Genomic DNA, 13,190 nt, shown 5'->3' on the forward strand with positions numbered 1-13,190 from the left:
AAGCATCCCAGAACAGCAGTTATTTGCATATTCTTGTATTATATTGTTATCTGTGGGTGACTTCTGGAAATAAAAATAAACAGAAGTTGATCCCAAAGGCCCAATGTGTCATGATAAAGGGGGCTAATGTTATTATTAGGTAGGATTACATCTTTTGCAAGTGACAAAATACATAGAAAGCTTAAGTTAAAATGACACTTAATGGCTACCATAACTGAGAAGTCCAAGGGATGATTTTATTATAAGGGTATTTACTTCAATGTTTGAATGACGCTGTTTTTAATTTCTTTGTCTCCATCTCCCTGCTTCGTCTATTGATGACTCCTCAAATGGTCTTATGTTTCATGATGATAAGATGGTTGGAGGCTCACAAGCTCAAGTGTAATGAGAGAGAGTGTGAATTTGTTCTACAGAAGTCTCAGCAAACTCACTCACTGGCTCTGATTGTGTCACCTGAGCCAACTATTTTGGTGAGTGGAATGCTATGCTCTGACTAATCAGGTCAGAGGTTTACCTCTTGGGAGAGTCATTTCCACTGAGAAGCTCAAAGACTTATCATATAAAGATAATGAAAGATGAGCCTTCAGAAGGAAGTCAGGTATAGATCTCAGGAAAAAGACATAGAACACATAGCTAATAGCAAAATTCATAGAGGCTCAAGACTTTTTTGTTTTATTTCGAGATTAGAAGGGCCATTGTTTGTTTTTAAGCTGCATAGTGACATGAACAGGTTTGAATTTTAAAAAACCAGGGAACAGGAGGGTGGAATAGGTCCTGCCTAGTGGGTTGGTACCAGTGGGAGGGGGGAGGAGTGGGAAAAGGGCATGAGAGGGTGAATATGGTGCAAATACTGTGAACACATTTATGTAAGTGGAAAATTGATACCTGTTAAAACTACTCCAGGAGGGGATGAAGGGAATGATGGAGGAGGTGAATTCAACTATGACATATTTGATATGTTATAAGAGCTTTTGTAAATGCCACAATGTACCCCCACCCAGCACAACAATAAAAAAATAAAATAAAGAAAATTTTTTTCTTTATTATTTGTTTCTCCCCCCTGCCCCCACCCCCTCCCTTACCACCCACTCCACCCCTTCCCTCTCCCCCCCACCCCCACAATATCCAGCAGAAACTATTTTGCCCTTATTTCTAATTTTGTTGTAGAGAGAGTATAAGCAATAATAGGAAGGAACAAGGGTTTTTGCTGGTTGAGATAAGGATAGCTATACAGGGAGTTGACTCACATTAATTTCCTGTGTGTGTGTGTTACCTTCTAGGTTAATTCTTTTTGATCTCACCTTTTCTCTAGTTCCTGGTCCCCTTTTCCTATTGGCCTCAGTTGCTTTAAGGTATCTGCTTTAGTTTCTCTGCGTTAAGGGCAACAAATGCTAGCTAATTTTTTAGGTGTCTTACCTATCCTCACCCCTCCCTTGTGTGCTCTCGCTTTTATCATGTGCTCATAGTCTAATCCCATTGTTGTGTTTGCCCTTGATCTAATGTCCACATATGAGGGAGAACATACGATTTTTGGTCTTTTGGGCCAGGCTAACCTCACTCAGAATGATGTTCTCCAATTCCATCCATTTACCAGCGAATAATAACATTTCGTTCTTCTTCATGGCTGCATACAATTCCATTGTGTATAGATACCACATTTTCTTAATTTTTAAAAAGGAAGTATTCAGCCCAGTGTGGAGGATGGATTGAAAGGGTGTGGCTAGAGGCAATGGGTCAGCTATAAAGTTTGTTTTTTTTAACTGATCTAGGGGAGTGATGATGAATATATGGATCAAGCTTTGGCATTGCGAGTGCAGAGATATAACGAATTAGAGATGCAATTAGGGGATAGAACCGTAGGAATTTTATGCTGAGAAGAATTTGGTAGGGAGAGGAAAGAGGACATCTAGAGTGCACCTTAGACTTTGGGCTACAGTGGCAGCATGGGTAGTGTTGCCACTTACTGCATGTGGAGCAACGAAAGGAAAGGGAGGAAGATAAAAAACAAAAAGAGAGCTTATAGCTAGAATTTATTTATGTTCATGATCTTTTTCACAGAGTGGTACAGAAAAAGTATATTTAGGGTTCATAGGATCTATTTTGTCCATAAGCAACACTATTCACAGTGATAAAAGATGCGGATCCCCTGGTGCCTGAGTGGACCCAGAAAGCCTGTGTGGTGAATGTGTAGCTCAGGCACACACGATTTTGTATTTACCTCACCCTTGCCCTTTTTGTTTGTTTTGCCATTTTCTTCTCACCTGATTCTTATTGTTTCATTCTGTATTCTGTGTATCTTTATAAGATGCTTTAAATTCTTCTACAACAAGATGATTCATAGTCAATAAATATCACTTAATACATATTCATTATAAGTGCATCCTTATAAAGAGGGATTAGAATGAGACTAATTGGATTTTTTAAAACAAAATTGGTCTTCCATTTTCTTTATACAAATATCCATATAAGTTCCATCAATTATTCCTGCTACTTTTTTAAAGAATAAAAGACACCAGCATTTGCTTAAGATTTTCTTTTTAATATCCAAACTGCTTTTCATTTCCTTCCAGCTGTGTAGTCTCCATCACTACCTCACCAGATATTTCAAAAGTAAATTTATCTCTTGGCCTAAGACCAATGGACAAACCTTCAGTTTAAAAACTACTCAAAACAGGCTTTGTACTGAAGAAACATTTAAAAGAAAAGCAAATTCTGTGCAAAAAAATGAATTCATTATAGCTCACAATCAGAAAATTTTAGTTACACGATAACCGTGTTGGTCATGATTGTCTACATAACTTCTCATTCCAATTCCTCTAACAAATTCCATTGCTCCAAAGGGCCTATATTTTCATATATCTCAGATTAGCTGCTGGTGTTGGCTGTATAATGTGGAAGTCTACCTTCCGCTGTTATCTGTAGGCGGGTGACTATTTCAGATCACCTCTGTGCTCTCATCTTGGTCTAATCTAATCCTCATTGCTTTTGGTTTGCTAGACCCATGACCTGACTCAGGAGAGCAACAAGTAGACAGAGTATGGCAGGCAGAAGACGACAGTGGAGCAAGGTCGGTCTGAAAGTCAGGAGAGTCACTGCAAATGTCACCTCTAATAATAGTAGCATCCAGTCCTGGAAACTCAAGAGCTCCACACTTTATTGTCAAGAAGGTCCCCACTCCTCAGGCTGGCCTTTATGGCTTTTACAAATTCGGTCCATTGATTCCTGTCCTGAGTCTCTGTTTGCACTTTCCATACCTTGTCTACATTGTTACCTCTGACTCTATGTCCTTTCCCCAACTTGGGCCACTCTAAGTCTCATCGCTTAAGGCCCAGAGGACAGAGATTTCCCTAACCTTTCTCTGTCACTTCAGAATTTGGAAGCAAACATTTCCTCTTCTTTCATAGCATTTTGTCTGGTTTTGTTAGTTTAGCATTTGGCATATTTTAGCATGTTCTTTTCCATAATGTCAGTAATTTTATATGTGTGCGTGTCATTTCTTGTATCCTTAGAAATTTGGTGGCAGAGGCTATGCCACATTCATCTTGATGTTACTCTATCTTCACAGAATACAGCGTGATGTTTTACACATAGCAAACATTAAAATAATTATTAAATTAATGTGTAAAGAGAGGGATACATAGAAGGAGCATAGGAAGATACCAAAAGAGAAAGACAGTGGAATGACTACCATGAACCAAGGGAATGGTAGAAGAGACAGAATCCTGGGTGAGGTTAATGGAGGAAGTTCAGTTCAGTGGATAACAAAGTGACAACATAGATGAGAGAGCAGATTAGGGAGGTGTAAGACTTGGAAGGAACAACTATTTACCCAGATTTTTGGCCTCTCTCCCTTCTGCTGTTCAGCTCACTCATAGAACAGTGGATATGTGCTTTGCTTCATTTGAATTTAAGATCAGGAATTCATGAGAAACAATGTCTTACAATTTTAAAATAGTGCCCTTTTTCTGTGAGAAAGCTGTTAGGACAAATATTTGTCCTGGAAAACCATCAAGCCAAATAATTTAGGAGAATGATCCATTGGCCATTTCTTTCCATTTCCATCACCCCTCCCAGGTCTCCTCTCTCTCTGTTTTTTTTTTTTTTTTTACCTCCTAAATGGAAATAACAGTGATATGTTGAAGGTGGGAATAGGAGAATGCAGAAGTTGAATTCCTTCTTGGCTTTGTATCTATCACACCCACTTTAACACACACTCCTAGGTATGCCTATGTGTAAATCCCTTCTGATCCCAAGTCCATACAGGTCCTGTGTGCCCCTAGCATGGAATCAATTTTTTTTTTTTTGCCATCGTGTTTTGTCACATTGATTGGTGGCTGTGTTCACCACACTGGTTTGTATGAAGGTAAGGTGTGTGTCTTAACTCATTATTCAATCTGACTCAGTGCCATAGTGTCTAGTCCATGCAGTCCTTTAAAGAGTTTTTGAGTGAATATACATAAGCAGGAAGGAATGAATAATAAAACAAAGAAATTTATCACTTTATTTTAATTTGTTTAAAAATATTCAGCATCTTATACCTGTTTTTTGAATTATATATAGCCTTTTGAGAATTGTCAAAGACTTTGTCTGGGATTTTATGATTCTCTTAAATAACAAACAAAAATATAATTTTATGAAGATTTAATGAGGCATTATCATGGCCAGCTGGTATTATCACTAAGGGCATTTAGTAAAAAATTGTTAACACTGTCTTTAATTTGTTTAAATATTTATAAACATTATTTTCAAGAGAATGCATATCTGGAGTTACTTTATATTGTTCATTTTGGTGTAGCTTCAACTGCTTGGTGGCTTATCTTGTTTTGATAAATTCTTCCATAACTGTCTGTAAATGATCGGGAATCTGAGTAGGAGTCTCTTTGGATCTCCTTCCTACTTGATCCACCTTCCAGCACCCCAGATGAAATTAAAGTGTTAGAACATTACAGAGGTCTTGGAACATTTAGGTCCACCGTCTGATCACAGTTCATCATCTTCTGATATGGAGTCTAGGTAATCCGTGTCAACATAGAGGAGAAATCCAGAGAATAAGCTGTCTGCCCAACCTGGGTCTGAGAAGAGGCCATTCTGGTCATTGAAGAAGATCTCCAGCCAGACTTCATCTTCTGGCTGCAGGTAGATGACTGTGGACCCAGAAGCCACATCATGGTTCCCCGTGTTGGCATCGAAGGTCCTTATCCGGTATTGTCCATTGTGGACCAGCCCTATTGCAAGGTGCTTATTGGCCAATGTGATATCATAAGAAAAGTAATAAATGCCTGGGAAAGCACAGATGAACTTCCCCGTGGCAGGGTTGTAGTGCTCCCCCTCGTTGAAGAGGACCTTGTTAAATATTATTGGTAGTCTTTCTTCTGGGTAGCTGGTTGTGATGCCAACAGAAAAGGCTGATTTGAGAACGATGCTTCCACATCTGCACATTCCAGGCAGTCCTGGGTCCCCTTGGTCTCCTCGGTCTCCCTTTGGTCCAGGAGGCCCAACTGGACCTACTTCTCCTTTCTCTCCCTCTGGTCCCATGGGTCCTTTCTTCCCAGTCTCTCCTTGATCCCCTTTCTCTCCAGCAAGACCCAAGGGTCCAGTCTTACCTCTTAGACCTTCAAAAAGAGATTATAGTTGAATGAATAGCTTCTTGAAAGAATCACAATCAGCATACTTACACAGTCTCAGCACACCCAAGCTTTGTCTTTCCATCAACCTTGAGAACATACTACTAAATGATAAATCCTTTTAAAAAATCAATGATGTAGTAAAGATGAAAATAGATTATTTTAAATCAGAATTTCATTAGGTCCTGACTAATTAAAATAATTAACTATCATTTTGACGATGGATTATCTGCTGCTCAATTATGCACATCCAGGTACTGGTCACTATGGGAATAATTCAATGAGAAGGATGATTTTGTTCCCCACAGTGGATTCATAAGGACAAATACACCAAACAAATCTTTAGAGACTATTTAGTTTCATGCCCCATTCTATTTCTGTTAGTATAAAACACACAATTAGGTGTGCTTACATTTATCAACAATTTTCTATGTACCAGGAATACCATTAACTCTTTTATTTGCATGTGTTCCTTATTTAAATCTCACAATGACTTTATGAACTAAGAGTTACCATTACTTCCTTGCAGATGAGGAAATTGAACCAAGGAGAAGTTATTTTGTTTAAGAGGACAGGATGAAGGCTGGAGGCATGGCTCAAGTGGCAGAGTGCCTACCTAACAAGCATGAGGCCCTGAGTTCAACCCTCAGTACCACCCCCCCAAAAAAAAAAAAACAAGAGGACGATGATTAGTGAGTGATGGAGCTGCAATCTGAACTTATGCCTCCCTTACTTGGTTGCCTTCCTTGCCATATTGATGGCTTAATATGCTATAATAAAAAAATGATGATTGCCAGCACCATGCAGTAATTTATTTTTTGGAAGAGTAAACCTCATTCTAGATAGGTGAAGAAACATGCTTCTGTAGTAAGGTTAGGACTAAAATCCAATCCTTCCTAGTCTAATTTTATGGTAAGAGGCCATAAAAATGCCTCTTACCTTTGGGGCTGGACTCAAAAATCCCAGTTCTGGTGGGGTCTGCACTATATGGTTTTATCCTTTTAGGAAAGGCCATTAATTTCTCTGGGTTTCCTTATATACAGAAAAGACATAGTAACTGTGAAAGGATTTCAGCAAATTTGGTCACCACACAGGATTATTTTTGGATGTCCAAATCTTATTTTTGCAGATCAACTAGACGCCAAATGCAGAGAAAAGGTGAGTTTGGTGAGAGTAATAAACAAAATATGCTTATTTTTAAGCAGCAATGACTGAGTATCATAAAAAGGATGTTTCATTTTTTATGACTAAATCCATTTAATAAATAGTACTTGTATAAAGATACTTTCCCAAAGGTATCTAAATTATTAGTAACCTGTAATGTACTAATTACTAATGTAATTTGTAGTCAGGGAAATATACTGCTGATGCATAGCTTCACTTTTAACTATGTTTTTGTTCTCAAGAAATTTTATTAAGCTAAGTCTTTTTATCTTTAGATTGCTTTGATATTATTTATTTAAAAGTTGCACGTAAGTCAATGTGTGAATGTGATAATTTGACCCTTTTTTCAGTTAATTGGCAAAGTAATCATGGAGAGTTCTGGGTCATGTAAATTTTAGGAGAATTGAAGCTTTACTGTTAAAATATCAGCACTATGTTTTGATAATTTTGGAAAGTAGTTGTTTAATAATTTATGACACATACTGATCACTAATAGTGAATGTCACCCTTTCTTGGTGAGCTAGGATCAGTGTTCTTACTGATCTCTGTCCTGTCCTCTAGCTGCAGATGTTTTTTTGCTGCTAAATTGAAACTCTACTAGTCCCAGCAAGAACACATTCTGATACTTATTTCTTGAAATAAGGTCAAAAGAGTCTGAAATTTCCTTTTTTTGGGTAGAAATAGCATATGAATACTATTTGTTGTTAAATTTACTGCAGAATCAAAGACTGCAATTCCTAAATTGGTATTTTATCTTCAGTAGGAGCTTAACTTTTCTGTCTTCTTTTTTTCTTTTTTGACTGCACTGGGGTTTGAACTCAGGACTTTGCACTTTCTAGGCAGGCACTCTACCACTTGAGCTACTCCGCCAGCCTTTTCTGTCTTCTTCATTGATCTTTGACACATTAATAAAGTCATTTTGGTCTCAGTAACTATAAATAAGACTCAAGTCTTACTGCCTCTGTGATTTTGGGGAAGGCATTCCTTGCCTGGTTTCAAATGCTCCATTTGGAGTGTGGAGAAATTGGACTTAATCTACTCCAAACTTAGTGTCAAAGAAGTCAACAGTGACTCTGCAGTCTAGGATAAAACCTGTTTCAGCCATGGATTAGTTACTGAATCTGAAGAAGAAGCTTGATCTCTCTGGCTTTAGCTTCCCAGACCTTGAAGTGAAGATTTGGACTAGATTGCTTGAGGGCACAAAAAAAATTCATTGAGACCAAATAAGAAGCACAGGAATGCAAATTAAAAAAAACCAGGGATAATCACAACACATTGATTTTTTATGATAATACTTACTTAATGTGCTGAACTGCTGAGTGATAGATAGTCATGGACTAATCATTTATATTAATTCTTCCTTTGTGCATAAAGAATTTGTCCATAAGCTAAGGGCCTACACATTAAGACTAGGACGAAGGAACGAATCATTCTCCATCTCCTTAGTCAGATATACGCTTGAATAGAGAATTAAGGGTCAGTCTATGATTAAGTAGTACAGCTTTGACAGAATTTTCCATGAACTGTATTTACCCAGGTTACCTGTTCAGTGTCATTGTACCCTTCCTTCCTTCCTTCCCTTCTTCCTTCCTTCCTTCCTTCCCTCCCTCCTTCCTTCCTTCCTTCCCTTCCCCCTTCCTTTCTTCCCTCTCTCCTTCCTTCCTCCCTTTGTTCTCTCCCTCCCTCCTTCCTTCCTTACTTCCTTCCTCCCTCCCTCCTTCCTTCCTTCCCTCCTTCCCTTCCCCCTTCCTTCCTTCCCTCCCTCCTTCCTTCCTTCCCTCCTTCCCTTCCCCCTTCCTTCCTTCCCTCCCTCCTTCCTTCCTTCCCTCCTTCCCTTCCCCCTTCCTTCCGTCCCTCCCTCCTTCCTTCCTTTCCTCCTTCCCTTCCCCCTTCCTTTCTTCCCTCTCTCCTTCCTTCCTCCCTTTGTTCTCTCCCTCCCTCCCTCCTTCCTTCCTTCCTTCCTTCCCTTCTTCCTTCCTTCCTTCCCTCCCTCCTTCCTTCCTTCCTCCTTCCCTTCCCCCTTCCTTTCTTCCCTCTCTCCTTCCTTCCTGCCTTTGTTCTCTCCCTCCCTCCTTCCTTCCTTCCTCCCTTCCTCCCTCCCTCCTTCCTTCCTTCCTCCTTCCCTCCCTTCTTTCTTCCTCCCTCCTTCTTTCCTTCCTTCCTTCCTTCCTCCACCCATCCACCTATGGATTTATGCATGCATGCATGTGTAGACCATTTAATATTTAGTGACCATCCACTATATGCCAGCCACTGTAGTAGGGACTAAGAGTGACATTGGCTTGCATGACAACTTCCTCCTCTTCAAGTTTGCTGTTACTACTTATTGCTTTGTGCTCTGTAAATATTGGTCACAGCTATACTCATTAATACCTACATCTATATATTAAACTGAAGTGAGGAATCATTTTATGAGATAGTTCTAGTGATATTTAAGATATTTATGGGGACACACATTCAGATTTAATTAAATGTCAATAATATGCTATAATAATAATTACTACAGAGCAGTGAGAGTGATATTTTTATGGAAAATTGATAATTTGGTGTAATGAACTCTACATATCAAGTTTAGGGCAGGGAAGATGATTCTTCCTGGACTTGGTTGGGATGGCTATGGTGGGTGGGTTCACTAAGGGCACACAAGTGAAAAGATCAATGCCATTAAAGGGAAAACAGACCAGAGGCTCCAAGTCCTGGTGTGCTCACTTGCAGCCGCACTGAAAACGTGTCCCCAGAGCCCAAGGGAATAGTTCCTGCAAGTTTCTGTGTTAGGTTTGCTTCTCCTCACTGATCCCGTAGTCATTCTACCCTTTTCTTTCTGAGCTGTTATATATCTTGATATATATGTGTATATAGGATTTAAATAATTTCAAGTTGGGAAATTCACTTTAATTTTGGATCTCATTTTTTTACCCATAGCTTTATTCTTATTGCTAATTGAAATTATTGCTAATTATAATGGTATATATTAAATATTTTATAAATATTACAAATATTATAAGGTTCCTGGACTGGGGCTGTGTCTGAAGTGGCAAGAATGCCTGCCTGCTAAGTACAAAGCTCCAAATTCAAACCCCAGGACTGCCAAAATAAAATGAAATAGAATAAAGTAAAACAAAACAAAACGAAGAATAAAACAGAAGTGCCTGATGTGTAGCAATAGCTTTCACTGGGGGCTGTGAACTCAGCCACTCTACTTGGGCCACAGCCTTACTCCTTTTGCTTTTTCAGATAGGGTCTTGTGTTTTTGCGTGGACCGACCTCGAACCTTGACTCTCTTTTCTCTGTCTCTGGGATTATATAGAAGCACCCAGCAATGATCTAAACAGACGTCATCATTATGCCATACACATGACCTCCCCTGCACAAATGTCTCATTCTCAAGGCAAGCAGTGTCTTGTTGATGATTGTGTTTACAGTGTCTAGGGCGTGTTCTCAAGCAGGGACAATTTTGCACTGCCTACTTCCTGTGCAAGGGACAGACAGCAATGCTGAAGACATTTTTGGATGTCACAGTGGAGAGGGGTGCCACTGATGTCTAGGGTGATGCACCAAACATCTTTTAGGGCACAGAATATCCACTCCACAGTAAATAACTATCCAGCCCCAATGGTCTTTAGTGAGAAGTTAAGACGCGTTGGCGCAGAACAAAACAGCTCTGAATGACTATTGCTTGGATGTGTGGGGTAGAGTTGGCCCCACATGAGGTTAAAACCATAGCAATTCTGAACAACTAATTCAATCTGAAGTGACACTAGAATTATCTCATGAAAAGGATTAATAATTTTTAGTTTACTATATGGCTTTGGGTAGTCAAATTTTATCTGTGACCCATATTTGCAGATCAAAATATAAGGACCACTAATATTTGTGAAGTGCTTACTATATGGCAGTTATACTTGGAGTATAACTCCAAGTTATACTTGGAGTGTTTTGCATGCCTTATTGCTCTTACACCTCACAATTGCCCTTACTATCACCAATTTACAAATGAGGAAACTGAGGCTTAAAAAGGCTATTTGCTTAAGGATACTAAGTTAAGTAATTGGAGTCAAAACTTCATCCTAAATCTTTCTGACTCCAGTGCTTGCTATATTGTTACTTCCAGACACTGTAAATTAAAAGTGTCGGTAATATATAACTGCAATCCTGGTGTTGTTACCAAATTTCAAGGATATTCAATAATTGTGGCTCAGTGATAACTTGTATTCATAAACAGATGCCTTTGAAAAATGATGATTATGCTCTGAATTCAAGGGTCTTTATCTGATGCTGAACCTGGAGGCTCTTTATCTAATACAGAGCAACGTTCATAGATCCAGCAGCTATTGACTTGCCAAATGTTTTCTGCATGGGAAATTCGTATCTGATTAACATCTGATGATCTGAATATTTATTATAATATTGTCCCACAGTAAATCAGGTGTGATGACTAGATAGAGGCACAGTTCTTAGATCTATTGATTTGTTTCCTTCCTGTCTTTTGTCTCAAGTTTTGCACTTAGAAACTTGTTTTCAAAGATTGATTCCAAATTCCTTCCTCTTTTAGAGTTAACACAGCCGCTGTAGAATTTCAATTCGGTTTACTCTAAAGGACTTGCAGAGTCTGGCAACCTTCCCGGGCCAACTTATATGTTGGAGAGCAAGTGAAAATTACCAGAGGTTTAGGGGATAATTGTGTTATTGTAAAGGCCTATGAGAAATCTAAGTTTTGGCTGCTACAGGACAGGTAGGAAAGTGGTGAGCCAGAAAAGCTCATCACTGTACCCTGCTATTTTCATTTCATCTGAGAAAAATAAAATCTAGGAGCCCCTCAGTATCTTCATGCAGGATATCTGCTCCGAGCAGGATGAAACTGGACATCAGGTTTCCCATTCCTGCCTCTGCTCAGTCAGCACATCTTTCCTCCTGTCCATCTGCCCATTTGTCTCTCCATGCACGCACACACCCAGCCATTGTCTGGAGCTGGAAGAACCCAGTGGTTCTAAACATTGGATGTTTGATTCTAGCTCTGGCAGTCAGGAGCAGTGCACGTCCATCCAGGACCGTCTCCAGTAATCCATTTAATCACAGCATGGTTCATTCTTCTCGCCTTCCTTATGTAATAACGTCCACCCGAAAGGGCTGTCACTACAGTGGAGTGAAGATAGAGGCAGTGTCTGAAGATAGTAAGGGCTCAATAAATTGTTATGATTAATGGTGAAGTAGAGAAGGGATTTACAGAGCAATTCGCAGTAGAAGAAGAAACAAAGAAGGGAGTGGTTTTTAAGGTGGGGGAGGAAGCAGGGATGCTTTATGGAACTTCAGTCATTACCTGCAGTGCCCTTTTCACCCTTTTCTCCTTTCCTGCCGTCTCTACCGTCTCTTCCTGGAAAGCCGATGCGACCATGGGGTCCAGGGGAACCGTTTGCTCCAGGGGGTCCTGGAGGTCCAGGTAAGCCAGGGATGCTACAGATATACCTCGGGGAGTAGTTCTCTCCTTTGGCCTGATTGCCTCGCGGTTGTCCACTTGCACAAATGGCGAAACTTGTAACATAGAGCAAGACAAACATCTTTGGTTCTGGAAGAGAAACACATAGACATAAATGCATCCTCTCAGGGTGGGGGGTGTCATGATTTGTTCAGTCTAAACATGAAGATGGTCATTTATACAAGTCACTTCAGTGTTTCCCCTCAAAATCCCATTGACATCTATTAATGCAGTATTGATACAGCGTCTTCAGTGTCCTACCCAGGGATTGATGTAGAGGACTGATGAAAGCAATTTCAAAATAAATCTGTTGCATTCATTCTGCAAGAATCAATGATAGACTTTGAAAAAGGACCATTTCTTTTTGCAAAAGTAATGCGTTTTTAAAAAAAAATTGAAGATTAGAGATGCAAGTGAATAAGATAAATATTGGTGCTATGGTCACCACCCAGAGATAATTGCAGCTGAATATATACATCCTTTCAGTCTTTTTTGTTTATGTTATTGAGAAAAGTTATATCATGCCATGCTTACATTTTTTCCTTAATTTTTTTCACTTAGCATTACATTATAAATGTTTTGTTATGTTAAAAATCATTCATACTACTAAAATTATTGCATTCTTTGTGTATGTAATCACCCATTATAGACATTTATTTCCAGTGTTCTGCAACATAAATACCATGCTTGATAGACATCATTGTAACTAATCCTTGTATGCTCCCATGATCACTTTTTAAAAGTTCATGGGCTTTTTGAAACTGGAAAAAGGGAGAGGCATTTTTAGGAAAGCCATGTTTTTCACTTGATAACTATGTGTGATGCCAATTAGTGTTAAGTGGAGTACCGTGCATGTCCAGAGGGGAATCTCAAACTTTAATTTAAAATCTGCAGGATATAATGCCGTGGTGTCCCATTAAGCCACTAGC

General features: G+C 39.2%; 1 protein-coding gene across 4 annotated transcripts in view; it reads right to left on the minus strand.

Moving 5' to 3' along the window:
• Positions 1–4,260: 4,260 nt before the first annotated feature.
• The window catches only part of C1qtnf7 (C1q and TNF related 7), a 112,698-nt gene continuing 103,768 nt past the window's right edge, over positions 4,261–13,190 (minus strand). For all 4 annotated transcript variants that reach the window (XM_020171651.2, XM_020171650.2, XM_074042586.1 and 1 more), the window contains 2 exons: positions 12,106–12,351; positions 4,261–5,612 (listed from right to left, as the gene is read on the minus strand). In XM_020171651.2, the coding sequence (XP_020027240.1) occupies positions 4,981–5,612; positions 12,106–12,343 (870 nt within the window). In that variant the 5' untranslated portion in view covers positions 12,344–12,351 and the 3' untranslated portion in view covers positions 4,261–4,980. The remainder of the gene's footprint in view (positions 5,613–12,105; positions 12,352–13,190) is intronic.

Source organism: Castor canadensis, chromosome 9, assembly GCF_047511655.1.
Source record: "Castor canadensis chromosome 9, mCasCan1.hap1v2, whole genome shotgun sequence".
Lineage (NCBI taxonomy): Eukaryota > Metazoa > Chordata > Mammalia > Rodentia > Castoridae > Castor > Castor canadensis.